Raw genomic sequence first — 26,727 nt, forward strand, 5'->3', positions numbered from 1 at the left:
AACTCTACCCCTCCTTCCCTGGCAATTGTAATGGCGATTGTAACACCTCTGTAATGGCGATTGAACTCAGGATCTCACACAGGCTAAGTGCACTACCAAAAACTGTACCCCTAAATGTCTTTTCATTTTATTTGAAGAGGAGTCTTATTAAGTTGCAAACTGACTTTTAACTTACTCTGTAGATCAGCAGAGCCTTGAACTCATGATCCTTCTCCTGAGCTTCATGAATAGCTGGTAGAGTTGAGGCAGGCATGTTGAAGAGACAGTTTATCACCCCAAGACTCTATTTAATCTTAATTATGTACAGGAACAATGCCTTTTCAGAAATCTAGCTTTTACCTGTATGTACTACACACATGCATTATTCCAAAACAGTGCGTCTAGCTATCTCAAATCCCCTCATCCCAATTCTGCATCAGACTTCATAAACACCAGTCTGTCAATAGTTTGTGTTTCTCTGTCTCTGACAAGTCAACTTAGACAGATTTTATTTGAATCTAACCCTAATGTAACTGGGTATGAAAACAAGGAAGGCTGACCCAGTCCAAATTTTTAGAGAAAATCTATTTACCATCTCATGCCTACACATAATTGAGAATGCATGTGATTCAAATCAGATGCATTATAAGGAACCTAACCTATTATCTTAGTCAGGGTTTGTATTCCTGCACAAAACATGACCTAGAAGCAAGTTAGGGAGGAAAGGGTTTATTCAGCTTACACTTCCACATTGCTTTTTGCCACAGCTCACACAGGGCAGGAACTTGGAGGCAGGAGCTAATGTAGAGGACATGGAGGGGTGCTGCTTACTGGATTGCTTCCCCTGGTTTCTTAGTTTGCTTTCTTATAGAACCCAGGACTACCAACCCACAAGTGGTACCACACACAATGGGCTGGGCCCTCCCCCTTGATAACTAATTGAGAAAATACCTTACAGCTGGATCTCCTGGAGGCATTTCAACAAAGGAAGCTTCTTTCTCTGTGATAACTCCAGCCTGTGTCAAGTTGACACACAAAACCAGCCAGTACACCCATTAATCAAAACAAAGAACACCCAAGCTAAATAGCTAGTAACCATTTCTTTCTTCCTTTACACCCCAGAATGTGACCTAGAGCCTTTGAGTATCTTACTCATGTGTTCTCTCAGAGTCTTGCTTTTTTCTTAACTTTGCTATTTCTACAAATATGTCGGCTTCTATGTCAATTCCTTGAATAAGAAGCCTAGATCTGGGAATCACCTTGACAGACCCCAACCACCAATAACAAAGGCACACTTCTAAACAAAGGCAGTTGTCCATGAAGCAGGATAGAAAACGAAAAACTAAAGGGACCTGAGACATGAAAACAGAGCCCTCACCATGGAATTTGATTCATCTTTACTGCTGACTGCGGTAGAATACACTTTTACACAACTGATAAAACTCAACGGCCTACAGAGATAATGTGTGTTTTCCTAAAGACATCTTAGATTAGGATGTTAAAACACATCCTGCTTTCTAGGATTGGAATGCTTCTAACCTTGAATGTTACTATCTTAGCATCCTTCTCTCATCCCTAAATCTAAACCATGACTTCATAAAACTACTTTAATTTCATTTCTGAAAGAAAATTGTCTTTCATCATTTTATTAGTTGAGAATTTCACACAATGCATTTAACTATATGCACTTCCTTCCTCAACTCCTCCTAGATCTATTCCCTCTTCCCCACACATTCAACCTTACCCCATCTCCCTATCTAACTCATCCAGTTTGTTCATATTGCTTTTGTATGTGTTGCTGTCACTGATGTGTGGTCAACCCACCAGAACTACACTCTTAAATAAAACTGACTCTCCCTCTTCCAAAAGCTACCAACTACTAATAGCTCCTTATCCAGTGGGGGTAGTAGAATGGGGCTTTATTCCCCCTGACCAATCCCCATGCTGCCATTTGTTTGGTCTGAACCTACATACGTCTTGTGCATGATGTCACAACTACTGTGAGTTTATATGTACCTTGTTGTGTCCAGAGAACACTGTTCCTTGTAGTCATCCACTATCTATGACTCTTAGATTCTTTCTGGTCCTCTTCCATCATGATCTGTTGGAGGAGATATGATATAGATGCCACAGTTGGTGCTGAGCATTCTGCAGCTCTTATTTCCTCTGTCCAGTTATGGGTCTCTGTGCTTAAATAAATGGGCATAGTATTAAGCTGACTCCTAATAACTTATCATTATGCCCATAAGTTAGTAAATTGGGTTATTCAGCATAAGAGAAGCTTATTTGCAGTAAAAAGTGATTGATTAACACAGAGACCCCGAAGAACATTTTTTTTACAAAAAAAAAAAAAAAAAAAAAAAAAAAAAAAAAAAACCCAATAAGTAAGAGGATTCGAGATGGTAAACAACACTCAAGTATGGTCAGTGATAATCTTCAGGGAGCAATCTGGGGACATCTGAAAACCAATGATCAGACAGCAATAGACATGCTAAGGCTCCTCCCCATTGACTATGGAGACCAACAGATCAGAAACAAAGTGCAGTTTCAAAAAGATTTGTAATGCAGTGGTATCATCAGAGCCCAACATGCAAGCACATGCACGTACACACACACACACACACACACACACAGAGAGAGAGAGAGAGAGAGAGAGAGAGACAGAGAGAGAGACAGAGAGACAGAGAGAGAGAGAGGGACTTAAACATAAATTGAAATAAATGTATGTATAAAAAAATAAAAAGAAGTTGGATACATTTGTTTGGTACTTCTAAGAAACACACCTCACCATCAAAGATTATTAATTATCTTTTGGGGAAAGGATGTTAAAGGTATTCCAGGCAGAGAAAATTAAGCAGCAAGTATATGTTGTTATTCTAGTATCTGACAAATGTAGGCTTCAAAACAAAACTAGTCAGGCGAGACAAAGAAGGGCAGTCTCCGCTGATTAAATATACAACCCATCTAGAGGCCATAACAATTCTTCACAGTGAGCACTGATGACGAATCAGTTGGAATCATGCCATTCTCAATAGTTCAAAATAAATAGATAAAACGCCTGGGACTAAGCTTCATCAAGGAAGTGAATATCTCTAGAGAGCCAACTTTCAAATGTTAAAGAAGAAATTTGAAGAGGGTGTTAGAGATGGTGATGCCTCTATTGTTCATAAATTACAAGTAATTTTGTGAAAATAGTTGTCCTACCAAAAGCAATATACAGATTCAATATACTTCCCAACTAAATTCCAACACAATTCTTTCCAGAAATAGAAGAATGTTTAACATTCGTATGGAAGCACAGAAGACCCTGTATAGCCAAAGTGCTGGTGAGTAGTAATAATGCTAGAAGCATTGCCTCCTGTTTTCAAGTTATATTACAGAGCCATAGTCATAAAAGCAGCATGTAACTGCCACAGAAGCAGACATGTAAGTCAATGTGATAGAACACAGGACTTGTATAAATTCACAAAACTATAGCCAGATCATTTACAAAGAACGTTTACAAAGAATCTAAAAATACACATTGGTGAACTGACAGCCTCTCAGCAGATGGTACTGGGGAAACTGAATATCTCGATGTAGAAAAATGAAAGTAGATATTTATCTCTCACTCTGTACAAAAATCAATTCCAAGTATATGGAAGTCTTGCGTGTAAGACCTATAACAAACTGATAGAAGGGAAAACACTTCAAAACACAAGCATGGGTAAGGCTCTTCTGGATACAACTCTGGATGCTCAGGAAATCAGACCAACAGCTGACAGAATCGAACCTCAGGAAATTACAGAGTGTCTGTATAACAAATTACAGAGTGTCTGTATAGAAAAGGAAACCATCCATCAACCGAAAAAGCAGCCTACAGAATGGGGGAAAATCTTCACTAGTTATATATCTGAGGGAGGATTAATATCTAGACTATACAAGGAAATTCAAAAATAAAAAAAATCAGTAAAATAACTTAACCCAACATAGACTATAGAAATGAACAGAGTTTATAAAAGAGAAATACAAATAACTAACAAACATTTTTAAACTATTCAACATCATTAGCTATCAGAGAAATGCAACTTAAAATGATTTTGGGGTTCTACCTCATTCCAGGCATAACAGCCCTCATGAGAAATACAAATACTAGTGAGGACATAGAGAAAGGAGAACATGTGTTTGATGTTGAACTGTAAAATAGTTCAGCTACTGTGTTATGCTGTGTATCTTTCTCAAATGGAAAGAATGACAATGTGACTCAGTTACATCACTATTGAGCATATGCCCAATTGTTTCTGTATCCTACTACAGAGATACTTGCATATCTCTGCCCACTGCTGCACCACAGTGAGGGAAGTAAATCAGGACTATGAGGAATACACAGTGGAATTCTGTGTACAATGAAAGTGAGATGAAATTTGCAGGAAAATGAATGGAACTGAAAACGAATATACTCACAATAGGTATAGTGAATTAAGCCAGGCCCAGAAAGACAAATACAGCACATTAGCTCATATGTGGATCCAAGCTTCACATACTTAAATTTGCAGGTTTACTTTGTTGTACAGGTAGAAGGCATGAAGCTAGAGAGGGGTTGTTAGAGGAAGGGACAAAAATGAATAGCCCTTAATAGGGAGAGCATAGAACATCAATGATTCAAAAGCAGAGGTGGGGTTGGAAAGGTTTAATGAGGGACAAGGGTAGGCAATGGGGTCATAAATGGATTAAAAGAGAGGATTAACGTAAAGATATATGAAAAAGTTTAACAAAAGCTTAACATTTTAAATCCAATTAAAATATAATTTTTAAATACTTTGAATGGGGGTATACTGCATGGGTATATGATACTGTTCCAATAATTCATATGTTTATAAATAAAATTCCAGTTCCAGGTGTGTAATGCTTCCCTGAGTTGCTGGAGGTTCCAGAGGCCTCTAAAGGAAAACAGGTTATTGTCGTTCCTCTTAGCTGCCCATTGGTAGATAAATACACCACATGCTATAATTGTATGTTGTAGAGAAATGAAGTTGGACTGAGCTTCTTCCCTGCTACCTATCTTTCATAATGTTCCACACTGCTGGAGAGAAAAGTCACCAACAGTCTTATTCATCAGTGAGCCCTGTGAACTACAATATCAACCTACCAGGAATGACACACCCACTGGCACAATAATAGAATGATTGTTAAGGGAGAAACCAAACACTTTTTGTTTGGATCTGAGGCCTGCTCTACTTAAGACACTAAACATCTAGTCAACAGTCCATGGCCGTGAAGTTATGGGCCTTAATGAAGCACCTAGTACTTGTCTTTTCCTAAGAGGACATATGTCAAATTACCTTCTAACTGTCTGTTTATACTTAGCTTAGTTTTGATTTCAGCATTGGTCACAGAAGCTTCCATCTGCAGTAGATAATGGTTAAAGCACACGCTCTATATTGGTCAAAAATGCTGAGAATATCTGACTGTTGGCTGCTCAGCTCTAAACAGCACATCTATATCACCCCTCCCCCAAGACAGAGCAGATATTAAAAACAGAAGAAGCAAAAAGAATGTCTGACTAGGAGTTGGAGAAGAGTGTTGACACTGAAACAGCATATGACCATTGAACTCATAAATTCCTTGCAGTCATGGTAACCTCAATGATGCATGCACAAGATGGACTCTGTCAACATTGCACCATGGACATTAATGGCTGTGGGGTAAGAAGAGTCATTTTCTTCAGTTGTGTGGTCACTCATAAGTCACCTGTGTGACAGTAAATAACCCTACACCCATACTCATGCAAACAAAATGCAAAAGACATGGTGGTAGGAGGAAGACTGCTTGCAAAGAAGAGTACTCAGCAGGAGTTGGAGGGTATGAGAGGAGGCAAATGTTTACTTTGATTTCTGTTGCTATGACAGAAAATAACCTAAGGCTCACACATTTTTAACTTTAAGCCTTTATTGAAATGATTTGCTTATTATATCTTTAGAAGGGATTATTGTAGCTTATAATTCCACATTATAGTCCATCACTGTGTGGAACTCAAGGAGGGAATTTCAGGTAGTCACATTATATCTATAGTTAGGAGGAGAGGAAGATGAGTGCATGTGTCTCACTTGATTGTTTGTGTTCTGCTTGATTTCTCCACTCTTAGACAGTTCCGTACCCTCTGCCTAGTTAGTGGTGCTACCCACAGTAGTCCGGAGCTTAATGAACTTAACTGAGAAAATTCTCCATGGACATGACCTTAGGTCCACTCAATATAGACACCCTTCATTGAGGTTTTCTTCTCTTCAAGGTTGTGTTAACTTGACAATTAAAAATAACCTTTGCAGCAATGGTTGGTGAAATAACCAAAATTCATTAAATATATTGATGAAAGCAATAATTAAACCAACTCATATGTTTTAAACTTCTAATCTTCACTTAAATACTTGATCTTTAGACAGTGCTCTAAATCATATCCTTTGAGAAATGTAACTTTAAAATCCCCAATATTGTATACATAAACATTGTAATGCTACATAAACATGACTCTCTCATGATGTCTATGCCCACATCTTAGGGTCATAGCCTCCTAATCCTTCTCAAAAAGTTTCACTAACTAGTGACTAAATGTTCAAAGATATAAGCCTATGGGGACTGTTCTCATTCAAACCACCACATCCCACTTCCTGAGCCCCATAGGCTTGTAACCATATCACAATTCAAAATTTATGTAGTCCCCAAAAGTCTTCCACAGTCTCAAAACTGCTCAAAGGTCTCTTCTGAGACTCAAGGGAATCTCTTAACTGTAACCCCATATAAAGACCAAACCAAAAATGCAAATCACATATTTTCAACATACAAAGGTACTGAATATGCATTATTATTCCAAAGTGAAGAAGAGAAACACTATGCCAAAGCAAGAGCAAAACCCAACATGACAAATTTGAAATCCTGTATCTCTATATATGATAGCAAAGGATTTAGATGGTTCTTCTCTTCTTGTTTTTCTGACGGCAACTCTCATCTTGTGATTGCTCCACACCCAGTATAGAGCTCTTTTTGACAGGTATCCCTCAGCTCTGACATCCTCCATATCTCAAGGGCTCCAACATAAACCAGGGTTCACCCTTGTAGATTCATACAATGGCCTTTTCCGGATCTCCATGCAGGGACTTCCCTGCCACAATACAGGCCTCAGTGGCTTTCTTTAACCATGGGGGATGATTTCACACTGCATTTCCTATATTCTTCTTGACTCTAAAGCTGGAACCACATAATGGAAGCTATCAAGTCCTACTTGTCAAAGCTGGAAAATGCCCCATTTTCATTAAATTGCATTTGCACTGCTTTCTGTTGTTGATGATTTCCTTTACGTATTTTTCATAAAGGAAGCTTAGCATCGTTGAGGCTTGTCTTGAGGGGGCTCCCTTTGTTTCATTTCGAATCAGCCCTTTCTTCATTTTATCTCCTCGGTCACAGGACTTGGCTCCAACATTATATTTCCTGGTACTCCTTTTCTCCTCAAGCTGTACATTTTGTATTTCTTTTTGCCCTGCTTGCTCTTTGTCATTGTAGGTCTGCATAAGAGTGACTACTAGTGACCAAGGGACACAGCAACACTAGGTTGTCTTGAATTTTCCTTTTCCAATGACATTGACTCTTCAATTTAGCCTCAGGCATATATTTTAGGACAAGGGTACAAGCAGCCACATTCTTTGCCAAAATATCATAATTGTCTCTAGGCCAGTTGCTAAGTATTCTTCCCCATGGAAACCTCTGAGTTGGGTCTCCACAATCTTTGGGGAGCTGACAGAAGGTGGCTATCATCCTTGCAGCCATCTTGAGCCATATACCCTGACAAGAGACTTGTTTACAACAGCCTACAACATCTGAGCACACTCTGATAACATCTTGTTTTAGATACCCAGGATCTTCCCTTGGGTGTGTGAGACTTAAAGGTGTGAGACTTAAAGGCGTGACTTAAAGGCATGGCTTAGAAGTGAGACATATAAAAGGTGAGGCAGACAGAAGAAATTAGTAGGCACTTGAGACTCTAGACAGGCAACTAGGATTAGACATTAGTACTCGAGACTTAAGACTTGGAAGAAGAACTTAGAACTTGGAACTGGGAAAGAGACTAGCAACTAGAACTAGGAGAAGGACTTGAGACTTGGTACTAGGAACTAGGGACTTGGAGAGAAGAAGAAGACTGAAGAATAAATGGGATCGAATCACACTCTGTCTGGTCTCCATTCCTCTAGTCTGTCCTCACTCACTCTCTTGCTGAACCCCAACCCACGGACTGAGCAGCTTGGGGCAGTACGGGCTTTAACAACTTAGCCCCCAAGGCTTTTGGCAGTACAGGTTCCAACATTGATAGACCGGTCCCCGACATTTTGGCGCCTAATGTGGGGCAGAGTGGTCCGCGACATTTTGGCCCCCAAGCATGGGGCACAGTGGTTCTCAACAACAATCCACATTGCATTTCAACACTACTGTTTTTATGTTCCTACTACGATGGCTTATTAAGCCCAGTTTACAGCATTCCACTGCTCCCTAACTCACAGTCTCAAAGTCTTCCATATTCCTCCAAACAATATGGTCAGTCCTGTTACATCAATACCAGTCCCTGGCATCAACTTCTGTCTTGGTTACTGTTCTACTGCTATGGAGAAACACCATGACCAAGGTAACTCTTATAAAAGAGAGCATTTAATTGGGGGCAGCTTGCTTACAGTTTTAGAGGTTAGTCCATTATCATCATGGCAGAAAGCATGGCAGTTGGTAGGCAGTCTTGGGTCTCAGAGCTTATATCCTAATACACAGGCAGGCAGACAGGAAGTCAGGCAGATTAGCAGACTGGCAGAGAAAGAGACTGGGCTTAGCATGGGCTTTTGAAACCCACCACCATTGATACACTTCCTCCACCAAGACCACACTTACTCCAACAAGGCCATGCTTCCTATCTTTTCCAAACAGTTCCAACAGCTAGGGGCCAAGCATTCAAATGCCTGAGCCTATGGGGACATTCTCATTCATACCACCACACTTATTTTCACCAAAGCAATTTTAATAAATAATATTATGAGGTGGCTTATGGAACTCATAGCATAGTTGTACAGGCAAATAAGATAAAAATAGGTCAAAAATTCAAAGGATTTAAGACATGTTAAGATATATATTTTGACTGTAAATATGGTTTAATATATTATTTGTGATTTTTTTTTTTTTTTTTTTTTAAGAAAAGAGATTATAGTCCTTTGCTTAGAGAGAGTTAAACCAAATCTCTGGTATAAAGGGTTCATTTTCTCTTCCTACATCCACTTAAATTTCCCTTTCTACTCTGCCTCAGTTTGATGGGATAAGAAGCATTCATCCAAAATACAATACCTTACCTAAATGTGGGCTGGTTGTGTGTGTGTGTGTGTGTGTGTGTGTGTGTGTGTGTGTGCGCGCATACTCATGCACTATTTGACTAAAGGGAAGACTTGTTGCTTTGGATGAACAAGTTTATGCAAGGAGATAGTGGAAATTGAGAAGAGAGAGGGCATTAGACAGATGACGGCAATGTTGAAGGGACAGAAACAGGGGAGGAAGTCAAGGAGACTAACAAGAAGTGGTTACATGGGAAGGAGAAAAAAGAAGAGTACTTGTTATAAAGCCAAAAGATGAAATGCTTCCCCATCCATGAATCAACTGGGTTGAACAAAGTCAAGAAGCACACAAGAGACAAAGCCTACTAGACTGGATAACAAAGATACCACTTGTAACACACTCGATTATGAGGTTTAATTTCTAGGGTATTTGATTATGATTTTATAAATAAAACAATGAGCATTTCCATGAAATAGAGTGAACTTCCCCACCTTTTGATATAATCTCATATAGCACAACGTGGCTGAAATGCTTTATGAAGCCAAGGACAATGACTTACTGGTCCTCTGGTCTCTATTATTAAGTGTTGAGGTTTCAAGCAGATACCCCATACTTGATATGTAATTTATTTATATTTATTTGACACAGGACCTTACTATGTATCGCAGATAAGTCTGGGCCTTGGCTGTGCTTACTCTCCCTTAGTATCCACGTGCAGGGATTATAGGCATGAGCAACTGTTCTAGACATATTTATTTATTTTTATTGTAATATTTGATTATCATTTTATAAATAAAAACAATGAGCATTTCCATGAAATAAAGTAAACTTTCCCACCTTCTGATATAGTTTTATCTAGCATAAAATGGTTAAAGTAAAACCCATACCTGAACAAGGACAATAACAATATACATGCTAATGTGGAAAGCTCACAAGGCCTCAACCCTAGACAAAGAACTACAGGCAAATACTTATTGAGAGCAGGAGAAACTGTCTTCCCCAAGGACGCAAACCAGCAACTGGTTATCCAATACCAAATGGCCAGCCCTAAAATATATATACAGGCAAGTAATGTCTAGAGTGAGCATGTTGTATGTATGTACTTAGGAACATACACACACACACACACACACACACACACACACACACACACACACTAGCAATTAAAGCCAAAGAGGCCATGGATTTAAAAAAAAAAAAATTGCCTCCTGTCAGCATTCAACCTTGACCTGCCAGTTTGGAGAGTGTGCCATCTTGCAGGTAGCACTCCAAGCCTGCTCAAGCTTTCAGATGATTGATGGAGCTCCTAATGGGAGCTATTTTATCTTCAACATCACGAAAGATCCTAATCCACAACCATCAAGACAAGCTAATGTCAAAATCCTCACCCACTGCAAAATGTCTGGGTTAAGTGTTTTTAACCAGTATTTTAAGCTGCTAGATTTGGGAGTAGTTTCTCATTCAATATATATTTTTAAAAATCAATTGTTTTTAATAAGACCTATCAAGTAATTCTAAAAAAAAAAATCAACATCTAAAATGAACAGATGTGTGATAGAGAAACAAAAACAGATGGTGGTGTTCGCTTTAGGCAGATTATCTTCAGGAACTCATTCTCTCTGTGTATATCACATGTGTGCACATACAGACTTATATGTGCACATATGCCCCATACCAGGGCAGAGTGCATTTTTCTCTATGGCTCTCTGCCCTATTTCTCTCAGTGGATCAGAAGTTCACTGCTGGCTAACTAGCCAAGGGGCTCTTAGGATCCACCTGTCCCAGCCCACTAAGAGAAGGATGACAGGTAGGCACAGCTATGCAAAGCTGTAGTATAGGCCCTAGGGAGGTTGAACTCTGGCCCTTGTGCTTGCAAAGTAAGTTTTCCTATCCACATCCTCCTGTCCCACCATTCACCCAGTTTTTATATATGTCGGGGTATGAGAACAAACAGGATAAAGTGGAAACAAAGCCAGGGTGAGAGGGGCACAAATTTTATTTGAAAGGCCCATAGGAAGTAAATGAGTTTACTCTCTCTATAAAACATAAGCAGATTAACACATTGGAGATCTGCCACCCAAAATGGCCATGACCACTCCTTATGGGAAGGAAGAAGAGAGGAAGGGAAGGAGGGTGGAAGGAGGCAAGCTAGGAAGAAAGGAGGGAAGGAAAGAATTAAAATATGTAAGAATCCTCCAACGTTTCTATTTTCCCCAATGTCATTTAGGAAATATCAATTATCAGATTCATTTTGCCCCTTTCTTTGTAATTGCCCCACTTGTTTAATGCAGCAATGATAAAACACTCTTTATAGACACAAAGATCCATTTTCTAATGCAAACGTTTTCATCACAGAACCCCTGGGTCCCAGTTATTGAGAAATCAATTAATTATTTCTGCTTCCAGGCACTGGTGTTGTCCCGGAGCGGAGTTGGTGTGTGTGTTGGGGGCGGGAGGAGTCTTATTAAGCCAAGCTGCCATTGATAAGTGCCACTCAGTTAATATTCCTTGAAGTCTGTTGTAAGCATTCACCTTACTAAGAAACCCCGAAGTCCCTGGGAGGTAATACAATCAGAGTGGAGGGGCAGACAGGAGATTCCTGCAGCCCCACAGGCCTCTTGCTGAGTGTCCTTTTCCTTGGTATGCACACACCTTCACCTTCATTCACACATGCGTACAAAGACCCAAGCGGTTGATTCTGACCGTGGAGAAGGATTGAATCTATGAGGAGTGATAATTTTCCAGGTCAGAAGGGAAGAGCATGCTGCATATTTACAAGTGCTTCAGTACATTTAAGAATTGACCTCGGGTCACTTCCATGGAATCACATGGGCCCAGTAGAGTTGCCCTTTTGGTAAATGAAGGTGCAGGCAGAGCAAGGTACTGGAGAATAGTTTTTGCAATAATTTATTATAAATGTCTGAAAAGGAGACATCCGAAGTGATGACTAGTCACATATACCTACTTAATTCCAAAGTTAAATGAAACAATGAAACAATTAAGTCCCATGTCACCAACAGGTCGCAAGTCTCTGTAAGCTCATAATTTGAAGGGAAAAAAAAATTTCTATCCAACAACATTCTCCGAAAGAATTTGAGTTGTTATCTTGGAAAAAAGAAATGCATTCAACTTTCTTACATTCATGGTATTATATTTGGCACTGGGATTAACTTTTTAAATTATATATTTGGACAGGGTAAGAGAACTATGCAGTTTGTGTATGGAGGCGTCAGTTTGTGTATGAAGACTTTAAACTGGCCTTAGACAAAAGAATCCCACGCAAGCCTTTGCCTTGCAGGCTTCATTTCAAGTCTAGTCTACTAGACCAGCCTAGAGCCTCCACCAGTTTCCCAGCAACAACGACGCGACCCCGCCCCTTCCCAGCCCCTGCCTACCTTATTAACTTAGTGGGGCGGAGCTAGAGTCCAGTGCCCAATATAAGGAGAGCAGAGGCGGGAGGGCCTGGCATCCTCGTCGCTAGGGAAACGGACGCTGCAGCTGGCAACGCGCGATGCCCGGCGCCGAGGAGCAGGCAGCGCTGGCGGAGTCTGGGGACGAGGAGCCTGGAGACCCGAGGCTGCGGCTCCTGGGGACTTTTGTGGCTCGGAGCCTGCGTCCAGCTGCTGGCACCTGGGAGCGCTGCGCAGGCACACCCGAGGCGGGTCGGCTGCTGCAAGCCTTCCTGGATCACCATGTTGCCTCGGATCCGTGGCCGCTGCTGGTGGTTCAGTCCGGGCCCGGGGGCCTGGTCGTGAGACCCGGTCTGGACGCAGGACCGGAGCCTAGCCAGGCTCGTGCCAAGGGACTTTTTTTCTTGCGCACCAGGTCCGAGCCTCCGGGAAATCACAGCCTCCGCGGCACGGTGCTCTGCGGTGACCTGCCCGCGGTGCCACTTGAGCACCTGGCCCCGCTGCTCTCAGAGGTGAGGGTGGGTGGATGGCCCCTTGCTAGCAGAGGCTGAAGCCTAAGGGGGAGAGAGGGGCGTGTGCATGAGGGGCGGAGTCAAAGCCAAAGAGGTGGGGCGACGCTGCAGAAGGAGGGTACGTAGGCGGGACCACAGGCGGAGGGCCTGGGCCAAGGGTGGAGTCTGGAAGGAAGAGGGCTGAGGTTGGAGCATAGCCTGGGAGGGAGTGGAAGGGCGGAGCTGCCAGTAAATCAAAACCCTGGTTATCTGTAGGGTGCCAGCTGCGGATACATCTGGGTGAAAGCCAGGCCACAATAAGAACCAGCCTTGGGTCAGGGGTTTTGGCTCAAGAGGAAGCCATAGTGTGAAGTCCTGGCAGCAAGCAAGGGCCGAGGACAAGAAAATGGTGAATTTCGAGTTAAAGTGGGTCTGCTGGATGAAGAGGAGTTGCACTGCTTTAAACACTATCTACCTTTGCAAAGAAGTTTAGAAGGAGGCGGTTTGGTTTTGATTTTCATGTCATTCATTTACCATGCAAACATTAATGAAACTGCCCTGTGCCAGCAACAGTTGAGTATCCTTTTGGAAATGGCCAGCAGGCATTGTGAAGAGTCCGTCCCACCTCTGGGAAAAGAGACTTGGATGGAGCCTCTGGGCCTTCAGAGTTCGGAGGATTTTCACAAGGGTAGCTAGGTGAGATTCTTGAACCCCTTAAACCTTCCCAAAGGAAGAAAACTTTCCTGCTAGTTGCGAACACGTGCTTCTGGAGGCTGGCCCTCTCTAGATCCAGGTAGTTGTGAAATTAGTGTGTGCAGATACTAGCTGTGTGATGTTTTGTGTGCTTAGTGCCCTGGAAATGACACAGAAATAAAAAATGGTTTCCATCCATGAAATGCTTCCCAAACACATGCATCAGATCATGCATTCAAAATATTTAAAACTGAAGACAGCGAGGCTGTCTTACCTAAAACTTGACCCTAGTGGTAAGGCCAGGACATGGCTGCTCCTTGCTACATCTGATGTTAGCTCCCTAGTTACTGTGGAAGGGGGAATTCCAAGGAGGAATATGATGGGTGGGCAAGCCCTCAGGGTCTAGGGAAGCTGGGCTAGCATTAAATTCTTTAATAATTTTAAATTGAATAGTCTTGTTACGGTATTATATTTGGATACCATCTGTACAGAAGTGCATCTGTAGGTCATTTTCCCCTGGTAAAGGATGATGGAAAGACATATCCATGGAGTTTCAGATGCTGCCTTGGTTTTAGTGTTGTATTGACTTCTGATCAGCGAGAAGCAGTGAGGGCACATATTGAGCTTGCAAAAGATCTATATCAGGAAGCTCACACCATCTGTAACTCCAGCTCTGGGAGATTTGATGCCCTCTTCTAAACTCTATGGCTATCTGAAGTCATATGTACATATACACTTATATAGGCACACAGAGATATGTAGCCTTAAAAAATGATTTTTAAAGGCTTAGAGATAGACACAAAGTAGTATATGTAGAGGGCTGAGCACAACTCGGGACTACACAATCAGTAAGGAAATCCAGTCTAGAAATCAAAAGTTACTTTAGGAGCTGGAGAGATGACTTCGAGCTTATAGAAGCACGCTTCCACAGGAGCAGAGTGTGGTTCACAGTACCCAAGTCAGAAAGCTCGCAGCAGCCTGAAACTCCAGCTCTAGGAGATCTGACACCTTCTGTGTTCTGTGGAAACCTACACACATGGGGCATACAGGCACATAGACCACACATATATACATAAAATAGATAATTTAAGAGATTTTCTCTCTTTTCTTTCTTTTTTTTTTTTTTTTTTTTTTTTTTTTGAGACAGAGTCTTATGTAGCCCAGGCTAGGCTCTAACTTGCTATGTAGTTAAGGATGACCTTTAACTTCTGATCCTTCCACTTCCCCCCCCCCCAAAGGGATAAGAGTACAGGTATGTAGCACAAAACCCATGTGTTTTTTTTTTAATTTATAGTGAAGATAAAAATATTCAGCTAAGGAGTAAATGAATGGATTATGGAGCATTTAAACAGTGAAATACTGATAGAGAATACTCTTTAAAATATTATTTTTATTTTAAAAAAAACCCAACAACATCCATCCTCAGGAGTTCCTAACCATACAATACAATGTTGTGAGGCACAAACACCTAGTATGACACAGCTCCAGGCCTCCCCTACACAGCAGGATTGAAAGGACACTCACCCAAAACACCCATGTCCCTGTCCTCACACTTGCCAAGCAGCGTTCTCCAGTTTGTCATCCTGAATTCAACTCCTCTAGTCTGCATGTACCTATGCACCTGTAAATGGAGTCACGTAGTTTTGTCTCTTTGTGGGTTTCAATGTTTCTCCTGACTTAACAATCATTTCAACAATCAAAAGGTCCTCCAATCACATGGCCTCTGGGTTCCCTGAGTCTTTCTCCTCCTGTCCTCACCACTTTGTGATCCAGCCCTCTCTCTGACCAGTGCTTCTGCTTTTTCAGCTTCCTGCATACCTCCATCCCTGCAACCCATATCCTGAGGACTTCACTCTGCACATGACTGGGACCTCAATCCATTGTCTTTCCAATGTTCCTCAGCCACAACAGTGCATTTGTGCCTTGTCCAGCCTGAGAGGCAGCAGCACCATTATCATTATATCATTTCACTTAGCCAATGAGGATCCACTGGGTCATTTCATGAGGCCAATGAGAATCCACTCGCTCATTTCACTTATCCAATGAGGATCCACTGGGTCATTTCACTTAGCCAATGCCCTCATGGTTCTTCTTGTTGTCACATACAACAGATTTTTTGTTTGTTTTGTTATATTATGCTCTATAACACATTTTTCCAATTATCTCCATCATATTGGCCTGTGGGTATAACTATGGGTCATTTTCTTGATTTCTGGTTGATGTGGGAGGGTCCAGTTCACTGTGGGTGATGCCACCCCTGGGCAAGTGGTCCTGGATTATATTAAGAAAGGCTGAGCAAGCCATAAAGAGCAAGCCAGGAAGCAGCACTTCTCCCTAGTCTTTGCTTTAATTTCTGACCCCCAGGTTATTCCTTGAGTTATGGAGACCCTCAGTAAATGACTGTGACTAGGAAGTGTAAGGTAAAGTGAATCCTTTGGACCATGTTATTTATTACAGCAATGGAAAGCAAACTAAGGTAAATGTTGATTCTAGTTTTTTTTTTCTATTGTAAATAATGTGGTAATATGGGCTTTTTAAGTGCAGAGTTTATAGATAGTATATAATCATTTGTGTTAAAAAGGGAAATGAGGGACTGGAACGATAGCTTGGATGTGACGAGCACTGGCTACTCTTCAAAAGGACCCCTGTTTGCTTCTCAGTACCTACATGACTGCTGACAACCAGCTGTAACTCTAGTTCCAACCACTATCCACCACTATCTTCTGGCCTCAGTGGGCATTACATACACATGGCACACAGACATATGCAGACAATGTAATCATACATGTAAAATAAAAAAATAATAAAAATAAACAACAAATTTAAAGAGAATGGAAAACTGGAAATTGCTGCTCAGTACTTGAGATCCAAGTATTTAAAATACTGAGGCAAGAGGATTGCTATGAGTTTGAGAACAGCCTGAACTATAGAGCCAGTCCCAAGACATCTTGAGCTACATAAAAGATTCTGTATAGAGAAATGTGTGAAGGGAAAAATAGAGGAGGAAGAGAGCAGGGAGAACAGGGGAAAACTAATCTGTATTTGAGGAACTGAATGGTTGAGGTAGAGGGATGAGTAGATGATTAATGATACTTGTCCTATGTAAATGTTTATCTATTTAAATCTTAAATGAGATAATTTAAGAACACCTCAGGTCTCTTACTCACAAAGGCTTTTCTCAAAGCTGGTACCAGGAATCCTTAAGACCTCCCATCTACTTCTGTCCTGAACCCCAGAGCTGATCCCACATCCCTGTAAAATCTGGCCTCTTAGCCTGTGTTCTCCTTCCTTCTTAGTAGCTCACTTAGCTTCTGACCCCCTCCCCTGCTCTCCCCCGTCTCTGCACACCACTTAAGCCAGAAAAAAGTCTTCTGCTCTGCGTGTAGCTGCATGCGTCGTCGCTAGTAACTCTGCTGTAACCCACACTGGTTTCTGCCTGGGACTTACCTGTATTTAACCTGTGAGCCTGTGTGCATGAATAGGGAAGAGGGCATTGGTGAGAGGAAAAGCTATGATTGTAGCATCTTCTCTGTCCCACTGTACCAGTTCAGGGTGAAATAAGGAGAAATGTTTGGTGGGGGCATTACCAGGATTCTCTCCCCATTTCCTGCTCCCCTTTCCCCTCCCCTTCCACTCACTGTTTCCAGCTTATTCTTCCTACTATTCCAGCAGCTGGCTGTTTATTTATGCTCTGACAGTGAGAGGAATTTGGAGTGACACATACCTTGTGTTCAATCCCAGTTTCTGTCAAGTCAGCAGGGTAAGGCGAGCATCTTGAACCCTCTCTGTCATGCTCATATGCTCTGATGGGGTTGTTATGAAATCTTATCCCTTTTATTATTTTTGTTTTAGGGACAAGGTTACAAAGCTTCAGCCCAGGCTGACCTCAATCTTTCTACAATCCAGCTCCCTCTGCTTTGCAAGTGCTGGGATTAAAGGCGTGTGCCACAAGACCTAACATGTGAAATGTTATCCTAAATAACATACTAGGACACTTAAAACTGTGTCTCTCTGTAGGTGTCCCACACACAACGGCAGTCCTGGGCCCTGACAATCCATCTTTACTTCTCCAACTGGTTCTTCTTACCTTTCTGTAGCCAATGCTGGTTCAAGTCCAGGAACTACCCATATTTCCCCACAGCCCTCCTACTTGTGAGCCTGACTGGGGGTAGGTGACCTCCTCACTTTGTGGGGCTACTCCACACATGGCAATGAACCTGCAGCTTAAGTGCTTTCTCATCTTATGACATTACTCTTGATGGCTCTAAAGTATGCTGAAGACATTGTCCTCATTTTGCCAGCTGGTTCATTGTTACTCTCCCAACATTGCTTCCACTTTAACAAACAGTTATTTCAACAGAAAATTAAAGGTTCTCCAATCACATGGGAAGCCCATCTCCTGTGTTGGGAGTCATATGTGTTAGTATCTCCACCCTCACCAATCCACCCTCACAATCAGGGTGAATATGAACTGACCAACATGACAAAAAGAGTAAAGATAAAAAGAAAAAAAAAAAGAAATCTGTATAAGTAGAGATGACCATGAGTGCTGGAGTAGGCATTTTAAAAGAGCAGCTAGGTTGAGAATATTAACTTCATATTTAGGGTGAAAATGGGCTGGTTAAGGCCACCCAACACAGTTTTTTCTTTAGGGGCTCTTCCCACGTTGAGAAATGGATGAACTCATCTGAGAGAGTAGGGGTGAGGCCCAGCCTTTGTCCCAACTTTTCATGGAAGAGAAAGTATCTCTTTTACACTCTTCTGGAGCTTGGGGGTGGTGTATAAGGTACACTTTGGAGTATAAGGTGTACTCACCTTAGATCCAGAGGGAGCTTAAGAACAAAACAATTCAGAGAAGACAGAATTTGCAAGGGGGAAAAAAAAAGACCTAGTGGCCATTTGAGCTCCTGAATCAGGCTGTTCTGGAAGTTTCAGGGCTGTTTAAAACCAAGCTCCATCCCTAGCCGTTGAAAAGCACAGCTTACGAGGAGTCACTTCCTATTACATTCCAACAACTAATATAAGACAATGGAAACAGCAGACAGAGAGGGGTGTGTCTGTCAGGTAATGGGTTCACAAAATCATAGAAAGAAAAAAATGGATTCAGAGCTGATGAATAAGTCCTGGTGGCTACAGAATAGATAGGGCTGGCCTGGTCTTTCTGGAAACACATATTGAGCGAAGATCATTAAACAGAGAGCTCAAAGGAAAAAACCTACAAAAAGAATCACACACTAAGTTAAGTCACATTTGTGTTGGAATCAGCTACAAGGCTGAACAAGAAAGGGATTTTTCTATGATATCAAAGGCAGAGATTAAATCTCAATTGATTCTTAAGCACTCACAGTCTTTCCTAGGGTCTGGCATCTTGGCGCATCCCTTAGAGATTGGCAAGTGTACACTAACAAAGAAAAAGGTGGTGGGAGGTTTGGGCAGAGTTCTGCAGGGATTTGAGGTGCTGTGGTATATAGAAATTGGAAGGTCCTATCCCACCTTAGATCAAATAGTTCCCATATAAAAGACGCAAAGCCATAATATTTATAATAAGCCTTCAAGCACTAGGACTGGGCTAATATCAACCCTCTATGCTATTTTGTCTACTTCCCTGTTAATAAACTCAAAAGATATAACTTGCCATGTGCTGCCTAGGCTGCTCCTACTCCAACTGGCTGGCCCTCATGGCCACGTTCTTACAATCTCCACTTATCCCATTTCATCTTCCTCTTTCTTCTCCACTCTCCTCCCCTCCCCTCATGGTCTCTGCCTCAGACTCCAAGCCCAGGAACCTAAGCCCCACCTGTCTCTCTCTTCTGTTCAGCTACAGGCTATAGGCATCTTTATTCAACCAATAATTTTAAATTAAGAAGTAAAGTTACATAGCATCACTTGGTGTACAGTGAGGATCTTCTTGTCTCTGGGGGCAACCAGACCTTAGAGACCAGTATTTAGCATTACACTACATAGCAATAGACCACACCTCAACACTGAAGTATAGAAAAAACAATGGCTAAAGTTCTGAAGAAAAGAAAGTCTTTACTTTTTTGTCTGTTGTGACAATTTTGGTCCTCTCATATTCATCCTGATGGCAAGGGAGGGATTGGTGAGGGAGGAGTGATAGAGAGAGCAACATACAACTCCCAACACAGCAGATGACATGGACAGTGTTTATTTGTCATGTTTTCTTGAGAGGAGCAGGTCAGTCTGCCACACAGGACCACATGGAGCTGACTTTGGGACCAGAGTGAACCAGGGCCTGTGGGAGGCATACTTTATAGTATCAAAATGGAGTGGTGGCCCTGGTTCATGTGTGAGTATGTGACTGACTTGTTTGAATAACCCCTGGGGTTAGCAGGAAATCGAAGCCTTCTAGTAAGGGATAAGCTGCCTCCGTGCCTGGCCCCTCTTAATGACTGTTTGTCTGGGGAACATTTTCCAAGGGGGAGATGAGAAGAAAATGGGAGGGAGGCTGTTGGGGGCTTCCCTGACTTCCTGAGAGGTCAAGGCAACATGTAAGGTTGGACCCTAGTCTTAGGCCTTGCAGTACAGCAACCTGAAGAGTGATGTGTATGGGGCTCTGAAAATGCTTCCTCACCACTCTCCCTTCCCCCTCTTCTTCCTCCCTTTCTCCTTCTCTAGTTATATTTTCTTTCTCAATCTTTCTTTTTTTTTTTCCTTTTCCTTTAGTGTTTCATTATGGGTAGTTTTAAATTTATATGGCCTGTTATTAGCATATGTGCCATTAACTTCTCTTCTTTTACTCCTGTTGACTCCTTCTTCCTAACCAATCCCTTCTCTCTCTCTTAATAGGTACACACACACACACACACACACACACACACACACACACACAGACACACACACACACACACACACACACACATACACACACACACGCACACACACACACACACACACACACACACACACACACACACACAGACACAAACACACACACACACACACACACACACACACACACTCTCTTAGTGTTCAAGTGGTCACAGCTCCTGTGTGTTCATGATTGCCAGAGCCATGGCACACCAGAGGACAACATTTTATATTCTTCTGCTCCATCCTATGGTGCTCACAGTCCTGGTTCCCCTCATCTACAGTGTCCCCAGGGCCTTGGATTGAGTGAGAAAAATGTTCCACATAGTCTTAAGTACTCAGCAGTCCCTTATTCTAAGTACTTTAATGGGTTATGATTTTCTAATTTACCACTGTCCATTGCCAAGAGGCTTTTCTGACTCAGGCCAATAGCTACACTAGTCTGTGGGTGTTTAGAAGGTGTCTTAGTTACTTTTCTACTCCAGTGAACAGACACTATGACCAAGGGTACTAATACATATAAGAGCTTATGGGGACTTACCATTTCAGATGTTTGGTCCCTAACCATCCTGATGGAGAGTACAGCAGCAGGTAGGCATGGTGCTGGAGCAGCAGCCAAGAGCTTATATCATCTGCAAGTAGGTGGGGAAGAAATAGCACACTGGGAATGGCACAGGTCTTTGAAACCTAAGGGCTCACCTCGAGTGACACACCTCCTCCAACAAGGCCATGCTTCCTAATCCTTCTCAAACAGTTCCACCAGTGAGGGTCAAAGAATCCAAACATGAGCCTATAGGGGACATTCTCCTTCAGACCCCACTGTACAAGGCAACTTAACATTCCCATTTATCAGAACACTCGTAGTAGATTCTCCCACGGGGCTGAAAACCTCAGCAGTCATGGGCATTTCACCAGGTTTACAATTCCATGCATGTTTTCTCACCTACGGAGGGGGCCTCAGCTTCAATGAAGAAGCAGTTAGTTATACCCATAATGGTCATGCCACTGTTCTATCAGCTAGTGGATTTTGTCTGGTAAATCAGTGTTGTGATACATAGTATCTACATCTGGGTTAAATTATTGATAACGTTTCTTCCCCCAACAGTTCACCTAGTACTTTCCAATGCTGTCTAGTTCAGTTCCTGTTTGATTTCCCTAGGTCCTATGTCCAATGTATGTGCTGTCTTCAGCAACAGGATCTTTTGTCTAGTTCTGGTGAGCAGTCCAAAGCAGTAACAGTAGGCTGTATTGTTTTGCGAGCCTTTGGGGGCTCTTTCCCCAGTAGCTCATAAGGAAGTATCCCATGAACTAGAATTTTGGGGTTAAATAACCCATGACTTCTAGAAGCAGCATTATCTACCCATGCAAGGTAATTTCATTCGAGTTCTTTTTTTTCCTATTGAGACAGGGTCTCATTGTGTAGTACAGGCTGGCTTGAATTTGCAGTCCTCTTGCTTGGTGTCTCTCTCTTTCAGGTCATTATCCCTGTCTTGGCCAATGAAAAGAACCAGGTAGACTGGCCCCACATGGTATGTCAAGACATCAGGCGTCATGCCCACTCTCTGCAGTCTGACCTTCTGGTAATCCTTGAGCACGTGAAGGGGAGAACCTTGCTGCCTCTTCCAGTTGGCTCAGAAAAAGTAGAGTTTGTGGATGGCCACAGCAAGCCAGTGTAAGTACCACCAGCCTATAGGCTTTGGCCATGGCACAGAAACTGGTTCATTTGTAGCATCTTCCCCAGGGCTTTTCTTGTTCCTGACATTGCATACCTCAGTCCACACACAAGTCCACTGTTGACCTCTGCTAAAGTCCTTGGACTGTGTATTCACACTGATTATGCCCCTTGCCCAGTCTTACGACTTGAGGCCTCTGAAGGTTCTCTTGGCAATGTGGCAGGGTTTTTTTTTTTTACCCAAATCATTTCAGGGCTCAACTCAACTGTGGCATTTTCAGTGTTCTAGAGATGTAGCTAATGCCCATCTGACAGCCAACCCAGCGGCCATAGAGCTCTCTAACCTGCACTCCCCAGTGTGCAAGGCCACAGTTTTAGCATTCAGTCTCTTGCTGCCATTCCAGCCTCCATTATCCAGCAGCTGCAGATTTTTCACATCCTCGAGATTTTTGTTTGTTTGTTTTTTCACCTGCAGTCCAGACAAATGTGGCTCTCCTGGGGAGTCAATGCCTCCTGCCCATGAGTGGACATTAAAACTGCAGCCTCCATTGTTCATGTTGGTTTTGCCTATTTATTTGAGAATGGCTCTCATTCTGTGTCCTAAGCCATCCTAGAGTTTTCTACATAATATAAGCTGCCCTCAGACTTAAGATTCTCTTCCCTCAACCTCCCCAAGGGTCGGGTAACAGTTCTGTGCCAACACACCAGATCTTCTGCATTATCATATCCATCTAGTTCCTCTCAACTCTTCCAGCCTTACGTTTTTCCTGTCTCTGTACCCAGGAGTATTTTTCCCTTCCGATCCAGGCTATGTATGTAAATATTTGTTTCTTATATTTTTACCCAGCATTTCTATGCATTTGTGGCAATAGGCCATCTTCCTGAATAAGTGAGGTCTGGCTGTCATTGTGTTAATTCAAGAGCCATGATGTACCTGAAGAATAAGTAAAGCTTGCTATTGCAGTGTACTTCTCTATAGTTTTATGTGGAAAATGATTATATATCTGTATATAATTTGAAGTAGCATCCTAGTTAACTGGAAAACGTACTGTAGTTTAATAAAAATGTCTAATTTTCAAAGTAGGCACAATTAATCTTTCCCTTTCCCCCAGCTCCTCTATACCATACCTTAATAACATTCAGTGCATGTATACAAATCCTTGCTAAGTCTGTCTTCTCTTATTCATCTTAGATAATTTCCACATAGGCTGCATCATTTGGGGGAGGAGAGTATTTTCTTTTAATGTCTTTCATAGTCACTTGTGCTGTATAATTTCTGAGCAGATATGAATTTCATATCTGAGCAGATATGATGTCAAGGTATTTCCCAGTGTGAAAATATCATCTACACATCTATACATTTTCTTTCTTCATTACTGTGTCCCTGTTCCCTGGCATACACAGTTTCCTTTTAAGACCCTGAAGAGGAGCCAGTCCAAGTTTTATTTTAATTTATTTAAAAAGAAAATGCAGTTACTATTACTGTGGTATCTGGGTACATGTTTGGAGTGTGTGCATGTGTATGTATATGTGTGTGTATATGTGTTTGTGTGTGTGCATGCTTGTGTGTATATGAAGTGTGTGTTAGTGTGTATGTGTATGTGCATGCTTGTGTGTGTGATATATATGTATGTGTATGTATGTATGTGTGTGTGTGTGTATGCATGTTTGAAGGGGAATAATTGGGAATTCCATTCTTTGTTGGAAATATGAAGACAGAATGAAATCATCCTGGTAAGTCCTGGGGAGGTAGATGTGGCAAACTGTCTCCTGGAAGAGCTAGTTGGCCAAGAAATCAGGTTCTGTGCTATGCAGGGAGCTTATTCTCTGGTGAGATTCAAAGCAGGGATGGATGTTTGGGTGGCTTCTCAGTGTTTCATTCATTGACAAGATTTTGTGCTATTTAAAGTTTCTAAATTAGTCTTCAGAATATTGTTGGACTCTTGTCTGTACAGATAATGTTGAATATATACAAGAGTAAGCATGTTTCCTCAGAAAAGAATTTAGACAGTTTGTTGATGTGCTTTAAAGGAGTTTATTGCAGGGGAAGTTGGTAGAATTCATAGGTCAAAGGCCACAGAGAGGGCTCTGTTGGTAAAATGTCTGGCACACAAGCATGGGAACCTGAGTTCAGATCCCTGTCACCCACAAAGCACTAAGCATAAAATCATGTACCTGTAACCCCATCACTAGGAGATAAGCGAGTTAGAGACAAGTGGACCCTTGGGCCTTCTTGGCCAGCCAGCCTAGCCAATCCAATGAATTCCAAGCTCAATGAGAGTCCCTATATCAAAACATAAGGCAGAAAGGTGCCAGAGACTTTAGATAGCAACCTCTGGCCTCCATATTTATGTGCATAGGCAAGGTACCAACATATACACATCCACATGAACATGTACATATATGCACAGACACACAAACACACAGACACACTTTTAAAAAAAAACAAAAGGATTTGTAGGTTAGGTGGAAATTCCACCTATTGTAAAACACTGAACGTTCTCTTTTGGAGAACACCCAGGAATATTTCTAGAATTGACTTAAGTTTGTTCCCCCAAGGTTTTGTGTATTGGCATTTTTTTTTTTCAGTGTCACTCTGTGGGGAAGTGGTAGCTATCCTTAAGACTTGGAGTTTTGTGCAGGGCAATTAGGTCATTGGGAGCACTACTTTCAGAGAGGACTAATGTAAATCCTGGAGGACCTCAGCTTCCGCCAGATTATAAAAGGGTAAAGCTAGCCCCTGCCTACCTTTTGGCTTCCCTCATTGCTGTGTGAATCTCCATGCATTTATTACCACCACAATGCCACCATCCACAGTATATCGACATCCACGCCTTGACATGGACTTCTGACCTTCCAAAGCATGACCTAAATGAACTTTTTTTGTAAGTCTCCCAGCCTGGGGAATTTTGTTACAGCCTCAGAGGATGAGTGAATACACCAGGCTTAAATACTTTCCCACACACTGGGGGATTTCTCTTGTATTTTGCAGCTTGGATTCCATAGACAAGTCAACTGTCTATGCCGTGGAGTCTGCAGTGATCAAATGGAGCCACCAAGTCCAAGTGGTACTCAAGAGGGAGTCTTCTCAGGCACTCGTCCAAGGGGAAAATCCCACCCCCAAGGTGGAGCTGGAGTTCTGGAAGAGCAGGTAGGCAGGGAGGCACATGCTCAGGTGCTGGGAGAGAACTGGTTACAGAAGAGAAAGCCAGGGCTGGCCTTGGGGAGCCACCATTGACTCTGGTCCCACCTCCAGGTGTCTCTCATCCTTCCCAGGTGTGACAGCTGAGGGTCTGGCTCAGTACAGTTTCTTTCTGTGAACTGGGGACACATTCTTTTCCCGAGGCTCAGTAGCCACCCTTCCTTTCTGAGAAACTGTCAGCTCATCGAGGATCTTTCAACAATGTATATATAATTGAATGGAGACTTAAAACGTTGTTTTTACCTTTATTTTTTTTTGAGAGAGAGTTTTAAAAAAATTTTTTTCTGTGAATGAGTGTTTTACCTACATGTAGGTATGTGGATTACACTTGTCCAGCCCCCTGAAACTGGAGTTAAAGATGGTTGTGGATCTCTATGTGCATGCTGGAAACCAAATCTGGATCCTCTGAAAGGATAGTCAGCACTCCTAACCACTGATTTATCGCTCCCTTCTGGACTCTTAGTACATGTATTCTAATTTCTGTTCCCCTTTTCTTGGACATCCAAGTTTAGATGTGAATACCTCTGAAAGGATCTGGGGTTTGGGGGACGAGAAGGGATTTTGGACATTGGCTGCATAACTGCCAGTCCTGGGTCTCAGCTCATCATTAGCATCTGCTGTGTTTCCTTCCCAAAGGATGACAAGAATTACCTACCTACTCCTAGAATTACCTACTCCTGATTGCTTCCCCTTCCTACCCTCCATGCCCTCGATTCTATTTATCATTGTGCTGGTGAATCTTTTCTGGAGGAGACAGGGAAATGCTGGAGACAAATGTCCCTGACCCTACATAGAACAGAGTGTCAGTGTCATATCCATAAGACTAGCTGTCGTGTAGGGCTCCAGCCCTCTTTGCACTGCCATGCTGAGAAGCCCATAGTCACCTGGTTTCTGACCATTTCCTGACCTATGATGAGGCCCTTCTCTAGATGTCCCACTTCAACAATGCTTCTGTTTCCCTGCTCCAACCTTGCTGTAAGAACTAATGACCTCCAGCTGCCAAGCTTTTGGGTCACCAGCTGGTCTGGTCACAGCAGTGGTTCTTGAAGCTTTAAGCCTTTGTTCCTGACTCTGGCTTTGCCCTCACTGTTCTGAAACAGATGTCTGAGTTGGGTTCTT

At 42.2% G+C, this 26,727-nt stretch overlaps 1 protein-coding gene across 1 annotated transcript in view; it reads left to right on the forward strand.

Annotated features, from left to right (window-relative positions):
• Positions 1 to 12,790: 12,790 nt before the first annotated feature.
• Positions 12,791 to 26,727, forward strand: part of Dnah9 (dynein axonemal heavy chain 9) — a 315,133-nt gene continuing 301,196 nt past the window's right edge. Inside the window, exons 1-3 of the mRNA XM_076935264.1 lie at positions 12,791 to 13,234; positions 22,210 to 22,406; positions 25,399 to 25,557. Of these exons, the coding sequence (XP_076791379.1) occupies positions 12,824 to 13,234; positions 22,210 to 22,406; positions 25,399 to 25,557 (767 nt within the window). The 5' untranslated portion in view covers positions 12,791 to 12,823. The remainder of the gene's footprint in view (positions 13,235 to 22,209; positions 22,407 to 25,398; positions 25,558 to 26,727) is intronic.

This window comes from Arvicanthis niloticus, chromosome 6, assembly GCF_011762505.2.
Source record: "Arvicanthis niloticus isolate mArvNil1 chromosome 6, mArvNil1.pat.X, whole genome shotgun sequence".
NCBI lineage: Eukaryota > Metazoa > Chordata > Mammalia > Rodentia > Muridae > Arvicanthis > Arvicanthis niloticus.